Below are 23,151 nucleotides of genomic sequence, written 5' to 3'. Positions count from 1 at the left end.
CCCCGACGATCAACTGGTTATGAGACTGAGCGATAAGTGATGTCAGGGTAAAAATGGAATGTTATTATTTACAGTATCATAAGCACAATTTTAGATGATATCATAATTCGTTTTAATGTGTCAGCAATTCGTATTTTTACGGTTCGATTGTTGGTGAAGTCTATGGTGACCCTGACCTTGGTTGTGTTGTGTCGATGATGATGATGATGATGAAGATGATGATGACGATAATGATAATGATGATGGTGATGACGATGATGATGATGATGGTGATGATCACTATACACATTCAATATTTATGATAGGGATGACGGGAATCACAGAATGCTGAGGCTCTTCAAATATCTCCTCATCAGGTATTATTCCTTCAGAAAGCATCCGGCCCCGTTTTGCTTTACAATAGACAGTGACCCTTTGAGTGGGCTCAGACAGGTGCCTGGAAAGTGTCTTTTTGTCTTTATTTTCAGTTATGTAACTTTGAGAAAGACATTGCGTTGAAGTGTTGCTACTGTAACCGGAAGACGCCATAGAAACGCTGGACTCAACCTGAGACGCGTCTCCGGCTTTTTGTGCCTTTGAATCGCTTGAGATTTCGTCGACATTTGAACTTGTTTGCTCCGAGTTATCCATACTTTTCTCGCCATTTTCACCGGATACCGGCTCATGGGCAGACCCTTCCATCTGCCAACTTAATAATCGATTGCGTGCAAATATTTTGTCTAAAGCACTGTCACTATTCTCCCTTCTAATTGAAGATTGCCTCGAGGGCCCTGCTGTATAATGTCTGTGTTTATGAACCCAAGACTGCGCTGTACCCGTTGAAGAAAAACTACTCCCTAAATTGTTTCCTGAACACTTTGATTCCATCGAATTTATTCTTGAATACCTTTTTGGTCTGTCAACAAATGTGTTGTGTAACAAAATAGATTCTTCCATATTTTTGGTGGATGTTTCTCCCTTCAATGAAGACATAAATAAGGAGGGATATCCACATTTCGCTCTGACGTGGTCCTCTCTGTGATAGGTGTATGCCGCCACCGCCATCAGGCCAATAATTCCTATGGTGAGAAAAACGACACCTATGATTCGGAATTCGCTTGGATGATTCCAGATGATTGTGTCTTCTCCAAGACCATCGATGCTGCTCATCAAAAGGACTGACGCGCTCAAAATGATGAGGCAGATTGTGGGAATATATAACCGACGTGAACAAATCAGGCGTTTATCACTTTTTATCGTACCTGAAAGAAAATTAAGAAAACAATATATCATCAATTAATTGGTGGGAAATGATATTATAGTTGAATAGATAATGCATTGCAAAAACAAATTTAATGTCCAAGTTTATTAAGTAGCGGTCGCGATACCCGTGTCATTTCAACAAGGGAAAATTGAAGTAAAAGAAAAGGAATAAAATCAAAGATAAAAGTAACGAAGCCCTAATTGCATGATGAAATAAATGAACAGACAATTTCTGCATTGGATGTCTATCCATTGGGAGAGGTAATCACCAGAAGTCGAACAATTGTCTTTGTCATTTGGGCTAGATATCTTTTTTTTTAACACGGCTAATGAAACAGCGTTAAAAACGTTTTAAACGTCGATGAGCTAACAGGTAGGTATGATTTAAAAAGATCCATTATCATCAGCGAGATAACGATTTTGATCCTAATTATCCATAAAACTTTACTTACAAAGGTTGTCAAAGCATTATTTATATTGAGGTAGACAAATAATGTGTCGTTGTTGAAGCGGGTTGCATTTCTCATGTTTATGGAAAGAGCGCAATGGTCTCCCAGAAGCATATCAAGTAAAAGGAGTCAGATAATATGGATATATAGAGTGTATAGTAGAGAGATACTAAACCTGAAGCAAGGTTCTGAGTTTGGTGTTTTTAATGCCAAATTCCAAAACCTTGGCGTTTCTAAGGCTGTTTGGTGTGGAAAAATTAAGTTGGCATTTTGACACATCACTAAGAGTCACTTAATTTTACCAATTTTATAGAAAATGCAAAGTAATGCCACAAACTTTACTAATATTTATCCATAAAGTGACAATATAATGTTATGTTTTCTTGACTGCGTTATAAAAAAAAATAAAGATAATAAATATTTATTTGTACTTTATGTATATTTCATCAGAAAAAGCGATGCCTAAAACTCTTTTCATATTGTCAACCATTTGGTATTTTTCTACGACTTTGGCATTTTTTTCAAGAGATAATCTGGCAACCTTGAACTTGAATAAAACAGTGATAATTCAAAAGCAGGACAGAATTTTATAATATTGCGAGTATATAGACTATCAAGTCTCTTGTGATGCTCGTCTAAAAAAAAAAAAAAAAAAAAACACTCTCACTCTCATATTTAAAAACGCTGACATGGAATATTGCGAATGGTTTCCATACATTAACATTTATTGTCATCTTCCAGCAAGAGAAAAGGATCCTAAACAGATTCCAGGAAAAGCACAGTCTCATTTCACACCAAGGATAGGTCAGGTAGCTGTGTTAAAGAAGACAAATGAAACCCACAATCTCAAAACAGTATGACATCGGGCTGAATCTGAAGTTGAAAACAGACTTAACCATAGCTTATATGAATATTAGTAATATTATCTGAGTTGAAATAAATATTTTCATCAAGGGGAGTCCGTTTTTTTTTCTTTATCCTCTCCTTACCAACTACAGGAAAATCGTCGCATTTGTTACGATTCACTAACATTTATCTCATTCAGTTTTCTTATGTAAAAATTTGAAGATTTAAAAAATCATAGTTATATGAACTGCGACGTATTTACTTGTATTTCTTTCTTTTGAGTAAAGGCTTAAAAAACAATTTTTATGTTAGATGGGTCTGATCTGTAGTGGATAATTGTGAAAAAGGTCAGAAGGAGAGAGTTTAAACTTCAAACGATTTGAATGCTTTAATTATTTCCGATCATTTTTACTTTAAACTCAAATTTCTTCACCTGGTTGATTCCGACATAATAATAATAATAATAATAATAATAATAATAATAATAATAATAATAATAATAATAATAATAATAATAATAATAATAATAATACCAGGCTGACGCGTGGGAGACACATGATAATAAATGGGAATAATTCAACTCGCCGGCAAGCTAGAGAAAGTCGAGCGGTCTCATTAAGCGCTGTGACGTGTGTTCCTTCTATTGCTGAAGTGATAGTCTGATACCTCTTGCCATTATATAATTAACATTTTACATATTATTCTTGACTTAATGTTGGAGATGGCAGAATAAGACAAACAAAATTGAAAACATAATTAAGAATAAGAAGAAGAAGACGAAGAACAAGGAGGAGGAGGAGGAGGAGGAGGAGGAGGAGAAGAAGAAGAAGAAGAAGAAGGAGGAGGAGGGGGAGGAGGAGGAGATGGTGAAGAAGAAAAGAAGAAGAGGAAGAAGAAGAAGAAGAAGAAGAAGAAGAAGAAGAAGAAGAAGAAGAAGAAGAAGAAGAAGAAGAAGAAGAAAGGAGGAGGAGGAGGTGGTGGTGGAGGTGGAGAAGAAGAAGAAGAAGAAGAAGAAGAAGAAGAAGAAGAAGAAGAAGAAGAAGAAGAAGAAGAAGAAGAAGAAGAAGAAGAAGAAGAAGAAGAAGAAGAAGAAGTTAACATTAACAATAGCATATTGTGAAAGGGCAACGATATCGAAACTGCAAAAGCTAAAAGGACAAATAGGAACAAAGCACAAGAAGAGGAGCTTCCTTAGCTAGTTGTACTCGTACACATTGTATACATTACACGCCGAATTCCAGAACGCTCTGCATAACGGCAGGCTGGAGCTGGCTGATCGAATTATAGCTAAAGGTAGTGTGCGCTTGGCTAAGAAAATCACAAAATTGCCATCCGGAAGTATAATGGACCAACACACAAAACTATGTTCAACGATGAACTTTTATTGTCTGTTTAAAGCAATTTCGTGAGAATTACTCTTAAACGTGGATGGCAAAAATCAATAACAAATACCCGAGTGACGTCAACTTCATTTTATCTACATAATAAGTCGAAACCACCCGTGAGCATCGAATTTCGGCATACTCTAATTCTAACACGCTTTTTCGTTTCTCGAGAGAGCGTGCTAGATGCCAACGAGTACTGTATTGGTTTGTACGTGTTAGTAGTTAGTACATTGTTACCTTTCATTTTCTTCTTCTCGTTCCGCCTCCTTTTGTATTCCATGTCCTGAAAGGTCCCTTCGTCCTGCCACATAGCAAACTCCTCAACTCTCTGTTGGAAGTTTTTGTTGCCAAGAGCACTCAACCCTCCGACACTCAAGTCTCGACTGGTGTTGTCTTTTTTGTCCGCATCCATGGGACGTGCCTCTGGATCCGGGGATCCCATTTTGGATAAGGGTGCTTGTACTCTACCGTCTAATAGTAACTATCTATGTTCAAGCGGTTATCATCCACAGTTAAGTAATAAAAGTTGTTCGACTTACGAATTATATGCAAATGGATTAGACTTCGTTACATGGTGGGTTGAATAACAATTTTATACTTTGTCAAGTAAATTGAATATATGTATTCCATTGAAATGCATTGCTTTATCCACCATTTGATTATTTTACTAACACTCAGCTCAGAAATAGTTTCAATCCACCATTATAAGCACTGCAATTGTAATCAGTGAACTATTCTGGTGTATTCAATCGGCGAATATAATATAATAATAGTTTTTTTTCAAAACATAAACGTATGAAATGCGATGCGAGAGATATGATGAGGTGTTGATGCCAGTCGTGTACCGGAGCTGTTCAACAGTTCACTTGAGTGAGATGAGCTGATATTTTGATCTGTATAGAGGGGAAATAAATAAAACAATTTAATGTAAGAGTAAAAGGATTTTCAAAACAACTTCCCTTTATTTCTTCTCTGAAAACTTGATAGCACAATTTAAAATTATGGAGGAAGAGAAAATATTATTATTATTATTATTATTATTATTATTATTATTATTATTATTATTATTATTATTATTATTATTATTCATTATTATTATTATTATAATTATATTATATTATTATTATTATTATTATATTATTATATTATTATTATTATTATTATTATTATTATTAAATCATCATCATTATCATTTATTATCATTATTATTATTATTATTTATTATTATTATTATTATTATTATTATTTATTATTTTATTATTTTTTAAATTATTTTATTATTATATTATCATTATTATATTATTATCATTATCATTTTTTATTATTTTATTATTATTTATCATTATTATATTTATTATCATCATCATCATTATCATCATCATCATCATCATCATCATCATCATCATCATCATCATTATTATTATTACTTACTTACAGTTAGAAAAATGTTGAATTAAAGAGAAATTATATTTGTTTTCTTAACCGTTTATTATGACTTCCTAAAATGTCACTTGATCACATTTCACTCATGTAGCGATTCCTCAAATATTTTGGAGAATTATTCGTTGACCACCTGAACAAGACAACCGTGCCCAATACAAATGAAGAATCCAATACTAATGGTTCATGATTATTCAGCTAATCATTGATTAACTGAAAGCAAATCACCACAATTCATTCACCAATTATTTTCATGATATGCATAATCTTTTTCCTATATTTCTTAACTGTGATTTCATTATTATGTCCACTCGCTTTAACTTTAACTTTCATTTTCTCAAAACTAACTTCCTGTAACTTAAGTACTTTTAGTTCAACGCTCTGAATTTGGTATTATAGATAAGGGGCATTACTGCGTTAATACTTGGCCAGAGGGAGGCTTGACATAGTTAACTCCACTTGGTTATTGACATTAATCCATAAGAACATCTGGCTGCGATCGTATCCGGCTTTGAAGCCAGCGTCAGGGAAAAGTGGAAATGTTTCGTCGGATTATTTCGTTAGTCCTGAAGTGTGTGTATGTAGGAAATCCGTTTACAAATTATCTCTCACGCGAAGACAAAGCACTAATCATACTTCTGATTACGCTTTGGCACAACCTTGTACGTGACTTAGAACAAGGGCAAGTCAACGGCGCGATGGCCGAGTGACTTAATCATTTCACTAGCACCAAGAGAACTCGCATTTGAACCTGGTATCCGACACCTGCGTCTCGTTATACACAGTAATATATAGGCTCTACTGACTCTACTGATCTGTTTCAGTGACGCTGAGAGCAAAATTTTATTCATAGGTAGGATGACTGTTTTTTAAAAACTTTTAATAGACTCGCAAATTATATCCTTTTAATTCTAGAGTTACAATTGGATCCCTGTGTCTGATAGAATACATCATTAATCGCACTACGTTGGGTTTTAAATGGCAGGTCAACACACCAACAATATATGTGTGGAACCCAGCATCTACGATGTTGAAACATTTAAACGGATTCAGTACCTCTAATAGAACCGATAATAATAATAATGATATAATAATAATAATAATAATAATAATAATAATAATAATAATAATAATAATAATAATAATAATAATAATAATAATAATAATAATAAATAATGATATATTATTATTATTATTATTATTATTATTATTATTATTATTATTATTATTATTTTATTATTATCATATATTATTATTATTATTATTATTATTATTATTATTATTCATCATCATCATCATCATCATCATCATTATCATCATCATTTTCATTATCATTATGATTATTATTATTATTATTATATTATTATTATTATTATTATTATTATTATTATTATTATTATTATTATTATTATTATTATTATCATTATTATTATTGTTATCGGTTCTATTAGAGGTACTGAATTCGTTTAAATGTTTCAACATAGTAGATGCTCAGTTCCACACATATCTGATATGTACTCGTATGTCTTAATAGGTATTTATAACTTTTTTTAAAAATTTGGCCAGAAAACTCGACCCTCAGTATCTATCTATATTTGAAGAATTAGTTTTCTGGCTAAAATTATTTTAAAACGTGTAGTTTTTATGTTCGTTTTGTTTTTGTTTTTGTTTTTGTTTTTTGTTGTTTTGTTTTTGTTGTTGTTTTTTTTAGGGGGGAGGGGGTTAGTGCACCGCAGAATAGTATAAGGTTATCAAACTATAGAAGGAATGAAATTGACGTTATTCAGCTCTTTGTTATTGTTTTAAGGCAGCCATTTAGGTGATTAGTTCTCACTAAATTATATCAATCAGACTATAAACGTTCTTTGGTGTGTTGGTATGTTATATCAGACTAGCGGTTGTTGTCAGTTTTCTACCCAAACTCATAGCATCAATTACGGCCATGCTTTTTAAAAGTTTTGTCCAGAAAAATCGACCTTTAGATCTCGATCGATATTTGTGGGACAATTTTTCTGGCATTTTTTTTTTCTTAAATGATATCCCACTTATTTTAATGTCAACATTTATATATATATATATATATATATATATATATATATATATATATATATATATATATATATATATATATGTATGTATGTATGTATGTATATATATATATATATATATATATATATATATAGAGAGAGAGAGAGAGAGAGAGAGAGAGAGAGAGAGAGAGTTAGATCTATAGGCAGTGCATTCAACTTGAACGCAAAGGGATTGTGTTTGAATCCGATAAGAGTGGAGCCTTTTTCTTTGCAGCTTCCCCCTTCCTCCGTCCTCCTCATTGTCAAGGTCTTCCCTAGAGGGTAATAAGCATTTATCATTGTCCATTTTTCTACTTAAGTGACCGGAATAAACCCCGATTGAACGGGCCTCATAGCTTTTAAGGACTGTTATTTTTACAATTGTGAAGGTGCCCTTGTAAGTAATAATAACATGATTTCTCTCTCGGACCTCGGTATCAACCTATTGTAAGATTATAGAACCTTTGCCTGCCTTGCAACAGGGCTGTCAGATCACGTGCTCACGTGCAAAATTGGCCACACAGAAAATCGTCTTTCTATTATTTCTTATGATTGTAATATTTTGTAATCATTTATTTTCAAATCCAAATTTTGTCATAGCTTATTTGATTTTTTTTTTTCAAAACCGATAAGATTTTAAAGGGAAATCAGAGTATTTTTAGTGTTTGATCACGTGAGGTTTTTTTTTTTATTTTTTTTTTTTTTTGTTTTTTGTTTTGTTTTGTTTTTTTTTGTTTAATTTTTTTTTTTTTTGGCCACTTTTGAAGTCGAAATCAGCCACAAGCTACTGTGACCATCTGGTATGTACACGTTCATATTATAGAGTAATCAGAACGATATAACGTTTTGAGGAAGTAATTTCAGAGAATTTATACATAGACCTGCGAAAGATTTGTAAAACGACGAACTTTGGGATTCAACTCCGTCGGAGCAAATAAACAACTCAAGCTCAATGAAATTTGTTGGAAATTAAAATCTGATAGTTTTAGGCTTTTGAAAGATTTCTTGGGAATAAGTTGTGACCTCGCATATCTAACTTTATCATATTGGGTGATATATGTTTTTTTCTTGTATTTTTCCAAAAGTTTTGTCTGGAACAGTTTCATACACACTTTTTCAGATCTTTATCAATGAAACAGCGAGTTATAAAATTTCAAGTAGCCAGGTCTGTTTACACGTTTGGTCCAAAATGCCGTAGACTGACATACCGCATTTATTCAATTTGGCCCGAAATATTTTACTACGAATATCAATGAATTGAAATAACATCAAACATGTCATAAAATTCTTTGTCCTTCAAATCCGAGAAATCTAGGATCTAATATTTTTTAAAGCTGTTGTAGGTCGTCTTAATTCAGCGAGATCACGCTTCATCTTGACATGCATGCATAATATATGTATATTTACGTATAAATGGGTTATCAAAATACCCACATTCGTCCAAGACTGCCGTTTCTACACACAATGCGTTTCTTCAGTTGGAGATCTTCTTGGATCCAAGGAAGATCATCCAACTGAAGAAACGCATTAGGTGTAGAAACGACTGTCTTGGACGAATGTGAGTCGTATTTTACTCAATTTATTATGTTCTGAATTGTTAATTTAACTTATTGTTTCTTGCTTTCTCAAAATTCGGGAAATGGAAGAAAGTTATTGTGGTTTTCTTGTTTCCGGTTGATTTCGTACGTTTTCGGCTTTGCAGTTTTGGTAGGTTAATTATTAAATAAAAGGTGTTTGTTTCTTAAAGTCTACATGATAATTAGATAACCAAAGGCTCATTCAACACGTGATATGCAGCTATAATTTTATCAGGATTCCCCGAAGCGGCATTTCGTCATCTTTATTGTTGATATTTTCCCTCATCGACAAAGTGGTCAGAGGACTTCTCCGTGATAAAAGTAACGGGATATTCCCGTCTCGCTATAATTATAGATGACAGATTTGGCACTTCTTAATCTTGTGTTGCCAGCTGGTGTAAACCTCTCTAAATCTAGCAGGTCCACTACTTAAGTAATTCAACTGTTATCAATCTTACGCATGAGTAAAGAGCGGTCCTTAGTCATGTATTATAGAATGCTTTAACCAGTTAACTGCCATACTCTAGAGAAACACATTGTTTTGTTTTTTTAATTGGCCAGAAAACTCTCCTTCAAATGTCGATCGATTTAAATGACCATTTTGTCAAAGACTCAAACCTGGGACCTCGCGAGGTCCCAAATATGAGAGGTTTTGCCAAGACAAGAGTCATTTAAATCGATCGACATTCGAAGGACGAGTTTTCTGGCCCAATTTTTAAATATGTAATTTTCCAGAGTAGGGCGGTTAACAAGTAAATCTTGATCAGCTTAAGGCAGCGTAATACAATCGATCCCTAGTCGAGTGCCGAAAAAAGAAATATGCACTATTATCTTAAAACATTTCCACAATGTATATTTAGAAGAGTGGTTTTCCAAAACTCCCTAACTCCGTTTATCCCATTTTGAGATATTAAGGATTATTTCCCCTAAAATTTCCTATTCGGTGTATTAATTTATCATATTTAACCTTCAAATTCGCACAAAACTAAGGGAACTCTTATACAGTTTGATGCTTGAAAATAAAGTTTACGTTTCGATTTTACTCATGGATGGAAGATATCAAAAAGTAGAAAAATCGATTTAACGAGTTTTGAAAACCAGCCTTCTTGACAATTGACAATTTATATTTCTTTTACTTTGCGATTATATCAACAATGATATATCGACGTGGCGTGGTAGTAAGAAAAAAATATGAAAAAGTGTGTTTTAAACAATGCCAGACAAAGCAGAGAGAAAAATATGAGAAAATAAAATGCCTAAAAAAACCAGCCTGATTAAATTAGATGGTCTTTGTTATTCTTATTTCTCCTCTCTCTCTCTCTCTCTCTCTCTCTCTCTCTCTCTCTCTCTCTCTCTCTCTTTCTTTCTCTCTCTCTCTCTCTCTCTCTCTCTCTCTCTCTCTTTGTCTGGCACTGTTTAACACACACTTTTTAAGATCTTTACCTTACACTCTCCCTGCTCTCTAATTTGTCACGTTGGTGTGGTAGTAGTATACTTTCATATTTTCAAAATAAAATGCAAAATAGAGCTTATTCCCATGTCTTCGTCTCAAACTTCCGTATTCAAGAAAAGTTTACAGCAAAAAAAAAAAGACTTGAGCTTTAACATAGAGCAATATCCTGCATGCAAATAAATCCAATAACGCATTTTTCACAACGTCTGGACAGGATAAATTCAAAGGGAGACCACCAACCAAAAAACTACACAGTACTGAACAGGGACCTCAAAACACCTTCAACTCAATTTTTACAATCGAAGGAAGACCTTATGTCCCTAAGACATTTGGCAGAAGACCGTGAAAAGAGGTGTGACATTACACAGCAAATCAAAGAAGCAACCGAGGCACCCCAATCGGACAATTAAGATGCGAAAGGCGCTATGTCATGTAAGTCAATATCCACTAAACGTGCTCAAAGCACTGTACAAGGAATCCATAACCAATAGCAACAATATGGAGGACGAAAGATGACGCCTGTTGGGTAACATTAATTTTTAGGACAGAGACAACACTGTTAAAGGTCAGGTAATCTGTGAGAGAATGTGAGTAAAGAGTCTGTTCCAGGGACTTAACTATGCGCCGCTCAGAGCGGGACACTAACCCTGGACCTTCCTGTCCGAAGGCGAGTGTCATACATACCATTAGATCACATGGCCGCAAAAATACGTACTTCTTGTCAGGAATGTAATAATTCAATCATGCCATCCATCTGGTAATCTCTGTTTCCTAATGGTTGAACATCTGATAGATAACCAGGAGGTATGATGTTCGTTTCCCAGTCAAGGCATGCTGATTATTTTGGGATGCTATTCTCTTGTATCATTATTTCTGTTATGTCTGGCACTGCTTCGTCGTACACACCTTTTTTTTTTTTGAATTTAGTAGTCTTTCAGAGCCATGGGGCCCATGGAGCCGAAGTTTATCCCGGTTTCAATAGCGTGAAATCGACAATAGTTAGTCTCTTGCATAGTACTTTCCGCCAGATCTAACATATCAAGTTACCCAATCACTGTTGGGTGGACAGGGGGTCAGAAAAAATTTCGACTGCACCTAGGATCGATCTCGGTCCCTTTACGTGTGAAGTGAGTGCTCTACCAACTGAGTTATCAGGTCCCCCTTACAACAGTGCTTGCTTCCGTCCCAATTTCATTTTAATTAGTGACCTACCACCTCAAAACGGTATTATGTCGGGATGAGTCAGACCCCAAAAAATAATTTTTGGAATTATGAAGATAAGAAATAAGAACTGTGGGTCTTCTGCAGTGAAGAAGTGAAATTAACTCCCAAGTTTCATATATGTGGTTTAAAATTCGATTGTTATCACTTAGTTCATCCCGAGAAAATAATACCGTTTTGAGTCACATCTTTTCAGAATTGATGATAAAGTAATGTGCATTACTCAAATCTCATGGGAAACTGCGGTGTGTCTTTTTTACGAAACCCGCCGAAACCCGCCGAAACCCTGCGAAACCCGCCGAAACCCGCCGAAACCCGCCGAAACCCGACGAAACCCGACGAATCCCGACAAAGTTATGGGAAGTAGGTGGCTGTGGGGAGTGAACCTAGAACTCAGGGAAGTGTACACCATTGGGGAGTGAACCTGGGACTGGGTTTCGGCGGGTTTCGTAAAAAAGAACCAGTGCTTTTTTACGAAACCCGCCGAAACCCGCCGAAACCCGGCGAAACCCGACAATATCCAGCAAAGTTATGGGAAGTAGACAACTGTGGGGAGTGAACCCGATACTCAGGGAAGTGTACACCAGTCGGGAGTGAACCTGAGACTAAGGTTATCGGCCGGTTTCGGCGGTTTCGTAAAAAAGAATTAGTGCTTTATTACGAAACCCGCCGAAACCCGCCGAAACCCGACAATATCCGGCAAAGTTATGGGAGTTTGGCAACAGTGGGGGTGATCCTGGGAGTCAGGGAATTGCACACCAGTGGGGAGTTAACCTGGGACTGTGTAAAAAGGATATCAGTGGGAAATAAACCTGGGACTAAAGGGAGATGGATACCATTGAAAGTTGAAGCCGGATATGGGAGTTGAGTACCAGAGGAGAATGAACCTGACACTATAGAAGGTGGGCGCCAGTGGGGAGTGAACCTGGGACTCAGGGAATTTCACACCAGTGGGGAGTTAACCTGGGACTCTGTAAAAAGGATATCAGTGGGAAATAAACCTGGGACTAAAGGGAGATGGATACCATTGAAAGTTGAAGCCGGATATGAGAGTTTGGTACCAGAGGAGAATGAACCTGACACTATAGGAGGTGGGCGCCAGTGAGGAGTGAACCTGGGACTATGTAAACAGGAAATAAACCTGGGACTAAAGGGAGGTAGATACCATTGGGAGTTGAAGCCGGATTTGGGAGTTGGGTACCAGAGGAGAGAGAAACCTGACACTATAGGAGGTGGGCGCCAGTGGGGAGTGAACCTGGGACTATGTAAAAAGGATATCAGTGGGAAATAAACCTGGGACTAAAGGGAGGTGGATACCATTGAAAGTTGAAGCCGGATATGAGAGTTTGGTACAAGAGGAGAATGAACCTGACACTATAGGAGGTGGGCGCCAGTGAGGAGTGAACCTGGGACTATGTAAAAAGGATATCAGTGGGAAATAAACCTGGGACTAAAGGGAGGTGGATACCATTGGGAGTTGAAGCCGGATTTGGGAGTTGGGTACCAGAGAAGAGAGAAACCTGACACTATAGGAGGTGGCCGCCAGTGGGGAGTGAACCTGAGACTATGTAAACAGGATATCAGTGGAAAATAAACCTGGGACTAAAGGGAGATGAATACCATTGAAAGTTGAAGCCGGATATGAGAGTTTGGTACCAGAGGAGAATGAACCTGACACTATAGGAGGTGGGCGCCAGTGGGGAGTGAACCTGGGACTATGTAAACAGGATATCATTGGGAAATAAACCTGGGACTAAAGGGAGATGGATACCATTGAAAGTTGAAGCCGGATATGAGAGTTTGGTACCAGAGGAGAATGAACCTGACACTATAGGAGGTGGGCGCCAGTGAGGAGTGAACCTGGGACTATGTAAACACGATATTAGTGGGAAATAAACCTGGGACTAAAGGGAGGTGGATACCATTGGGAGTTGAAGCCGGATTTGGGAGTTGGCTACCAGAGGAGAGAGAAACCTGACACTATAGGAGATGGGCGCCAGTGGGGAGTGAACCTGGGACTATGTAAAAAGGATATCAGTGGGAAATAAACCTGGGACTAAAGGGAGATGAATACCATTGAAAGTTGAAGCCGGATATGAGAGTTTGGTACCAGAGGAGAATGAACCTGACACTATAGGAGGTGGGCGCCAGTGGGGAGTGAACCTGGGACTATGTAAACAGGATATCAGTGGGAAATAAACCTGGGACTAAAGGGAGATGGATACCGTTGAAAGTTGAAGCCGGATATGAGAGTTTGGTACCAGAGGAGAATGAACCTGACACTATAGGAGGTGGGCGCCAGTGAGGAGTGAACCTGGGACTATGTAAACAGGATATCAGTGGGAAATAAACCTGGGACTAAAGGAGGTGGATACCATTGGGAGTTGAAGCCGGATTTGGGAGTTGGGTACCAGAGGAGAGAGAAACCTGACACTATAGGAGGTGGCCGCCAGTGGGGAGTGAACCTGGACTATGTAAACAGGATATCAGTGGAAAATAAACCTGGGACTAAAGGGAGATGGATACCGTTGAAAATTGAAGCCGGATATGAGAGTTTGGTACCAGAGGAGAATGAACCTGACACTATAGGAGGTGGGCGCCAGTGAGGAGTGAACCTGGGACTATGTAAACAGGATATCAGTGGGAAATAAACCTGGGACTAAAGGGAGGTGGATACCATTGGGAGTTGAAGCCGGATTTGGGAGTTGGTTACCAGAGGAGAGAGAAACCTGACACTATAGGAGGTGGCCGCCAGTGGGGAGTGAACCTGGGACTATGTAAACAGGATATCAGTGGAAAATAAACCTGGGACTAAAGGGAGATGGATACCGTTGAAAATTGAAGCCGGATATGAGAGTTTGGTACCAGAGGAGAATGAACCTGACACTATAGGAGGTGGGCGCCAGTGGGGAGTGAACCTGGACTATGTAAACAGGATATCAGTGGGAAATAAACCTGGGACTAAAGGGAGATGAATACCATTGAAAAGTTGAAGCCGGATATGAGAGTTTGGTACCAGAGGAGAATGAACCTGACACTATTGGGGGTGGCGCCAGTGGGGAGTGAACCTGGGACAATGTAAAAAGGATATCAGTAGGAAATAAATCTGGGACTAAAGGGAAAAGGATACCATTGGACTTGAAGCCGGATTTGGGAGTTGGGTACCAGAGGAGAGAGAAACCTGACACTATAGGAAATAAACCTGGGACTAAAGGGAGATGGACACCATTGAAAGTTGAAGATTGATATGGGAGTTGAGTACCAGAGGAGAATGAACCTGACACTATAGGAGGTGGGCGCCAGTGTGGAGTGAACCTGGGACTCAGGGAAGTGCACACCAATTTGGAGTTAACCTGGGACTGTGGGAGATGGATAACTGTGGTATCCGAGCCGAACTAAGGAGTTGGGTACCAGAGGAGAATGAACCTGACACTATAAAAGGTGGGCGCCAGTGGGGAGTGAACCTGGGAGTCAGGGAATTGCACACCAGTGGGAGTTAACCTGTGAATATCTAAAAAAGGATATCAGTGGGAAATAAATCCGGCTTCAACTCCCAATGGTATCCATCTCCCTTTAGTCCCAGATTTATTTCCTACTGATATCCTTTATACATATTCCCAGGTTAACTCCCCACTGGTGTGCAATTTCCTGAGTCCCAGGTTCACTCTCCACTGGCGCCCACCTCCTATTGTGTCAGGTTCATTCTCCTCTGGTACCAAACTTTCATATCCGGTTTCAACTTTCAATGGTATCCATGTCCCTTTAGTCCAAGGTTTATTTCCCACTGATATCCTGTTTACATAGTCCCAGGTTCACTCCCCATTGGCGCCCACCCCCTATAGTGTCAGGTTCATTCTCCTCTGGTACCAAACTCTCATATCCGGCTTCAACTTTCAATGGTATCCATCTCCCTTTAGTCCCAGGTTTATTTCCCACTGATATCCTGTTTACAGAGTCCCAGGTTCACTCCCAAATGGCGCCCACCTCCTATAGTGTCAGGTTCATTCTCCAGTGGTACCAAACTCTCATATCCGGCTTCAACTTTCAACGGTATCCATCTCCCTTTCGTCCCAGGTTTATTTCCTACTGCTATCCTTTTTACATTGTCCCAGGTTCACTCCCCACTGGCGCCCACCTCCTAAAGTGTCAGGTTCATTCTCCTCTGGTACCAAACTCTCATATCCGGCTTCAACTTTCAATGGTATCCATCTCCCTTTAGTCCCAGGTTTATTTCCCAATGATATCCTGTTTACATAGTCCCAGGTTCACTCCCCACTGGCGCCCACCTCCTATAGTGTCAGGTTCATTCTCCTCTGGTACCAAACTCTCATATCCTGCTTCAACTTTCAATGGTATTCATCTCCCTTTAGTCCCAGGTTTATTTTCCACTGATATCCTGTTTACATAGTCCCAGGTTCACTCCCCACTGGCGGCCACCTCCTATAGTGTCAGGTTTCTCTCTCCTCTGGTACCCAACTCCCAAATCCGGCTTCAACTCCCAATGGTATCCACCTCCCTTTAGTCCCAGGTTTATTTCCCACTGATATCCTGTTTACATAGTCCCAGGTTCACTCCTCACTGGCGCCCACCTCCTATAGTGTCAGGTTCATTCTCCTCTGGTACCAAACTCTCATATCCGGCTTCAACTTTCAATGGTATCCATCTCCCTTTAGTCCCAGGTTTATTTCCCACTGATATCCTTTTTACAGAGTCCCAGGTTAACTCCCCACTGGTGTGAAATTCCCTGAGTCCCAGGTTCACTCCCCACTGGCGCCCACCTTCTATAGTGTCAGGTTCATTCTCCTCTGGTACTCAACTCCCATATCCGGCTTCAACTTTCAATGGTATCCATCTCCCTTTAGTCCCAGGTTTATTTCCCACTGATATCCTTTTACACAGTCCCAGGTTAACTCCCACACTGGTGTGCAATTCCCTGACTCCCAGGATCACCCCCCACTGTTGCCAAACTCCCATAACTTTGCCGGATATTGTCGGGTTTCGGCGGGTTTCGGCGGGTTTCGTAATAAAGCACTAATTCTTTTTACGAAACCCGCCGAAACCGGCCGATAACCTTAGTCTCAGGTTCACTCCCGACTGGTGTACACTTCCCTGAGTATCGGTTCACTCCCCACAGTTGTCTACTTCCCATAACTTTGCTGGATATTGTCGGGTTTCGCCGGGTTTCGGCGGTTTCGGCGGGTTTCGTAAAAAAGCACTGGTTCTTTTTTACGAAACCCGCCGAAACCCAGTCCCAGGTTCACTCCCCAATGGTGTACACTTCCCTGAGTTCTAGGTTCACTCCCCACAGCCACCTACTTCCCATAACTTTGTCGGATTCGTCGGGTTTCGTCGGGTTTCGGCGGGTTTCGGCGGGTTTCGGCGGGTTTCGCAGGGTTTCGGCGGGTTTCGGCGGGTTTCGTAAAAAAGACACACCCGGAAACTGAACTAATAATAATAGATTACACTTATATAGCGCCTTTCCCAGCCTGCATAAGCTCAAGGCGCTTAAATAAAATTAAATGCTCGATCAACAGAGACAGACTGTATTAAGGCAGCTCGAAGTCCAGAATGAAAGCTCAGTTGGAATAGTACTCGCCACGATAAGTGAGACCGGTATCGATCCTTAGGGCACTGGAGATTTTCAGAATTGATGATAAAGTAATGCTCATTACTCACATCTCATACTGAACAAATAATAAATAATAATAGATTACACTTGTATAGCGTATTTCCCCGTCTGTGCAAGCTCAAGACGCTTAAATAAAATTAACTGCTGGATTAACAGAGACAGACTGTATTAAGGCAGCTCGACGTCCGGAAAGCTCAGTTGGAATAGAACTCACCAAGATCCGTGAGACTGGTATCGATCCTTGGTGCACTGGAGTTGCTTTTTTTCTGAGGCCCAAGCCCATCCAGCAATGATTACGTGCGGCTATATGGTCTTGTGGTATAACGCTCGCTTTCAGATCAGAAGGTACTAGGTTCAAGCCTCGCTCGGGGCATAGTTGAGTCCTTGGAAAAGGCTCTTTCCTCACATTCTCTCAGCGTACTCAGGTGTAAAATGAGTCCCTGGCCATTAACAGCGATGTCTCTGTTCGAAAAAAAAAATTTACAGGCGTCATGTCCCGTCCTACTGTCAAACGTGACTGTTGGCCAGAGACCCCTTGTAACTCCACATTTATGCCATCGGTTAGTGTACCTGGCTTATTGTCGTAAGATTGAGTGCCTCTTATTCTTTTTGTGTATTTTAAATTTTCTGTTGATTCGGACCCGTAATATCTCAAAAATGGGTAGCCTGGTAGAATTGTGTGACACAGACCAAGAATTCGTTTAATGAATCACACTTAATATAACATTTTACACGCTTTCTATCGGCACGAGTATGTAGATTAACTAAACCTTACTTTTACAAAAAGTTGACGTTCATCCATAACCATTCATTCTCCATTACATCGGAAACTCAAACAATACTCCACCAGGCTCATCCATCATCGACAAATAATATTACTCGACGATTTTAACGCCCCCCCCCCCCCCTCCCTTGCCGAACAACACGCAAGAATCGACTAGTTGATGCTGAGTACTGAGCCCTCAAGTACACACCATTGACCTCACACACACGCGCGCGCGCGCGCGCACTCACACACAAACACACATATGAACACCTGGATAAATTAATGAACGGAGTCATTGAGATGTGTATTGTTAAATTGAATGATTTATTTTTTGTTTTGTTTTGTTTTTATTATTTTTTTTTCGCAACATTTGCAGTGAGGGTATACAATACAATATTGCATCTAATGTTCGTGGCTGTGATTAAATTTAATTGGCCTAAGTAGCATGACAAGCGCCTACGTCATTCATAAAAAAAACTTAAACAATAGTTCTCAAATTAAAATTTAATATGTCCCCATGATGTCTGTTGAAGATTGGTGATTCACGATTTTAATTTGTGTTCATTTTCCGCATCGGTCATTGTGAATAAGGTATATAAAATGATTAAAAATATATCAAGTTGGAGAGGCTGTTGTGGAGACATTGGAATTTAAAGGTCGTGGGTTATATTTTTGTACTCTATTACATTATAAACAAGTCATTCTCAAATTCTTTCATTTATCCAAAATACATCATTTGCTATATAAAATCTATTAAGTTTGTTCTTAATCTACTTTTCCTGTTTAAGTTTAACCCCCGATTGAAAAATAAATTCATCATATTCGTTTTTCCAAGAATTCTACTGATGTCATTGTACAGGTGTTCATATCCAATAGCTTATTTGCTGTGGTGTGATGACTTGTACACACTCAAAATAAAAGAAATACCACGGTGTTTAACGTCAGCAAGTGGGACAAAATAGAATCATTGGCCTGTGGCTGGCCCACTTTATATTATTATTGCACAGCTTTGATAAAAATCATTGTTCTTGTGACACTAACGAACATTAAATAAACAATAAAAGACTTGGGGGCTTTGTTATTCATTTTAGCGTAGAGTTGATATAATAAGTAAGATAAGTATGGCCTGTATTTCTTGTCTCGTATTCAATCGCACGCTTTTCACCAGTCAATGCTCTGCATGTCAAGAGTGGATTAATAATTGTTAATTGTGATATCAGAAAACAATATTGTGACAATGCAGCCGTTCTCTGACGATAAAACTTTCAATTCAAATATAGAACAGATCGATTTAAAAAAAAACCACTCTACCGGTCTACGGGTCTCAAATTGAGACTAGCTTCAGTTTTAAGTTTGAAACGTTTGGACAAATAGAGAGAGAGAGAGTCATTTTAATAAGACAATATTTGAATCCAACGTTTTCTGGTCAAAATAAAAAAGTAAGTTTTGGTAGACTACAGCAGAATAAAATAAGAGAGATCAATTACAGATCGTTATTTAACCCTGTTCTGGCGGCCTTTGTTATGCAAGATAAAAACGTAGTTTCCATATAAAAAAAGATGAGCAAAGGCCCCTTTTCTATGTAACAAAAGAGCCATGTAGATTAATGGTAGCTTTGACACAATAAAACTGTGAAGAATATTACAATGGGTAGATCAGTCTGATGTACAAGGCTGATAATAGACAAAACACGATCGTGTTACAAACATTGTCAAAAGAACAATGGATTGGGCACCATTAATTTTACCAAATAATAGTCTATATTTATGTGGTTGGAAATACAGGTGTGGCCCACTTTGAGAATAGCAAGTTGTTATAATGTGTCTCACATTACATTAATCGGGATACACTATCTATACATTATATCTTCACTTGATATTTTTGTCGCAGTCTTTGAATGTGATCACTTTAAGAAATGCAACATATTTGGTTATCTTTACTATCAGCACCAATGTTTCTTTTTTTTTTCACAGTAAATTCTATATTATCTTTTAAATCTTTAAAGTTAAATGATTATGAGGAACATTGAAAATCCGAAAGGAGAGAAAGTCGGAGGAATTATATCAACAACATTTAATATGCAGATGCAGATGATAGCACCGATCGCTGAAAGTAAAAAGAGTTACAAAATATGCTTGATATTGTGGCAAAAGCCAGTTAAGATAGTAGATTTAATGTAATAATTTTATATGCGTGGCAACATCTAAGAAACAATATGGTCGCATTTGCAAGGTTTAATAGAACTTTTAGCGAATAAAACATGTCATTTGCCTTACATATCAAATATCAACTGGGTGAAAAACAATTCATGAGGTTAAAAGAAGAATCGGCCTTTCCAAAGATGCTTTCAATAAAATAAAACATCGAGGTATAGATAATGAAAACACAAAGAAGAATCATGAGAATATCCTGGACAGAGAGAGAGAGAGAGAGAGAGAGAGAGAGAGAGAGAGAGAGAGAGAGAGTAACTAACGAGAAGGAACTGGATCAAGTTGACACAAGACGCTCTGTCCTTAGAATTATATGAGAAAGGCAACGTCACGCCTTCTACTCTTCCGGTTCCAAACTCGTTGGAAGTGTATATGTAGCCAGTCCTTCGAAGGGCTAATGATCAATCTGTTAGATATTGAATCATAAGATGGCATAACTATTTTAGTAACAAGATGTATAATAAGATTTTTCTTATAACGGGGCTTAAAATGGCGAGGATGGATGATCATTATTGACAACCAGAATATATTTAGACTCGAAAATATGATGCCATCAGTCTGAAACCAAAAAGATCAATACACAGGGTATGTATCCAGTCCACCGGGAGAGTGATCCCACTTTTGTTCCCTTTCAATATTCCTTGGTCATATATACAGAAAGAGTAATATGAGATATAGGAATTGGGGAAAATGTATGGGAAAACAAGCAGAGGAAGACAACGGCTAGGCTATGTCACAAGTCTCTGGACACGAACTGGAGAGATGGGTGCGACAAGCATCGACTTTCTGAACCCATCATAGGATAGGGAGGATTGGAAAGCCATGATCGCCAACATCTGTCACAGATTCGGTACTAAATAATACCGGTTGGAGGCGGTAGGTCATATATGTCCCAAAGGTTGGGTTGTCGTTGATATATTCTTTCAATAATACACACTAGTGACTGAATGTAAAATGAAAGACTCCTTGATAACTAGAATACCATTCTTCTCACTTCTTTTCTGAACTACATAAGCTAAATTATTGGCCTGCTTTGTTTATCACTCGTTGTTTAAAACCCCGATTAGTTCACCTGAAATAAATCGGTATACTGGATCTGTTTATAACGTGGTGAAAGTAACATCATACCCCCCACAATTTACGCAGGACATTGCCCCATTAAAAGTGTAATCCAATTGACTTTAACTACTTTGTGAAAGACTTTGGGTAATCCCCGACTTCTGTCACAGACAGAAAATCTACTTTTACTACTCTACAAGTCAATGTGTTTATAATATAATATATCATGGTTGAGTAAACACACTTCTCTATTTATAAAATACATAAACAGGCGTGAATCCTCTGACATTCATTGAAATGACCTCCGAGAATATGTTCAACATGAACATGAATGCCAAAGTGACACGCAAAATAAAACAAGGTGATAGAATAATAGAAGAAAAAGGATTCGAACCTAAGTTTCAAAACTCGCCACCTATTTACCCAATCAGTCAATAGTGACGAACTCTGTTTAATTTGAGTTGATGCTGTCTATTTTGGGTTTTTAAGTAATGTATTTATGTTTTACTTGTTTCTTGATATTAGCTGAAGAAGGGTTTTGAGCCCGAAACGTTCCGTATTTTGTCTTTTGTTCTATTGTGTGGCTGTTATATTACTTTTTACAGTCCACAGCTTCTAGCAGATTAGTATCACTTTGACTTTTTTCAAATCTGTATCTTACAGCAGTGCCTGCTCCCTAATGCGTCACTTTCACAATGACCCAATAACAGACAAGGCAGAAAGAAAAAGATGACGAAAGTTTTATTTGAAATAGCCTTGCTCAACTAGGGATAGAATCCAAATCTTCTGATCACATATCAGGACGACATAGTTAATCAGATGCGTGCTTAAAACCAGTGATTTCTTATGTGTGTCGTGTTACAAAGGTGCTTATTCAGACGCTGGCTTTTGTGATATTACGCTGTTACTTATACAATACAATTGGTAAATTCTTAACTAGATTATCAATTAGGAACTAATCACATCGTTTATGAGGCCTTGAAGTGTATAGAATTTACTCTGACCCTATGTCTGTAAAGTAAGGTATATAATTAGAAATTAAAATTTTAAAAGTACATCTGCCATTACCGTCCCATGCTGGCTCCTGTTTGAGAATGTTTGCTTACTTCATAAAATGAATATAACAAATATTTAGTTTGTATCCGTCAACTCGAAAAATAAATCGGTTTCCCAAACAGCCGTTTCAATACGGAAATTATTAGCAGAGGTATGAGAATACATTCGCGTACCGTTTCAAAGGCCGTGGCATATTGACACAGGCACACAGCAGCTGTAGATTTCATCGAGCACAAATAATTCCGTTCTTTCGTCTTTCTCTATAATATTTCTCAGCACATTGTTGGTGTGTTCCAACATCATAACATACACATTATGACACATAATTGTAAGTATTATGTTTCTAATATTTCTCGGACGACTGTCAACACGCGAACAACCGGTATAGTGAAAGGTCATAATATTGCTAAGAGTTCGCTCAATAAAACGAATAAATGAAAAGCTACGATAGATAGAATGGTTTTGACGTCAGTAGGGTTTTGTTTTGGTTTTCATTTAACCAGAGAGGTGAGTCATTTTTCACCAATAATAAAATACCTTTTAGCTTTCACGAATTAGCGGCCGTACTCTGGAAAGACGCGTATTTTTTAAAATTTAATGTCCAGAAAACTCATCCAAATAGTGATCGAATTCTCGAAGTCCCAGATCTTAGTGTTTATGCCAAGACGAAGGCCGTTTAAATCGAGGAACGAGTTTTTTGGCCAAATTTTTTAACACGCCTCTTTCCAGAGTAATGCAGTTAACTGGTT

The 23,151-nt window shown here is 38.0% G+C and overlaps 1 protein-coding gene across 1 annotated transcript in view; it reads right to left on the bottom strand.

Moving 5' to 3' along the window:
* Nucleotides 1-4,690, bottom strand: part of LOC144973060 (uncharacterized) — a 4,705-nt gene extending 15 nt beyond the window's left edge. The window contains exons 1-2 of the mRNA XM_078915037.1: nt 4,160-4,690; nt 1-1,241 (exon numbers count right to left, since the gene is read on the bottom strand). The exon at nt 1-1,241 is cut by the window's left edge and continues 15 nt beyond it. Coding sequence (XP_078771163.1) covers nt 280-1,241; nt 4,160-4,364 — 1,167 coding nt within the window. The 5' untranslated portion in view covers nt 4,365-4,690 and the 3' untranslated portion in view covers nt 1-279. The remainder of the gene's footprint in view (nt 1,242-4,159) is intronic.
* Nucleotides 4,691-23,151: the final 18,461 nt, after the last annotated feature.

This window comes from Berghia stephanieae, chromosome 5, assembly GCF_034508935.2.
Source record: "Berghia stephanieae isolate SIO BIC M18660-M18661 chromosome 5, UCSD_Bste_1.3, whole genome shotgun sequence".
In the NCBI taxonomy this organism is placed as follows: Eukaryota; Metazoa; Mollusca; class Gastropoda; order Nudibranchia; family Aeolidiidae; genus Berghia; species Berghia stephanieae.
The sequence above is the reverse complement of the archived record's forward strand: the minus strand, read 5'-3'. Positions and strand labels throughout refer to the sequence as shown.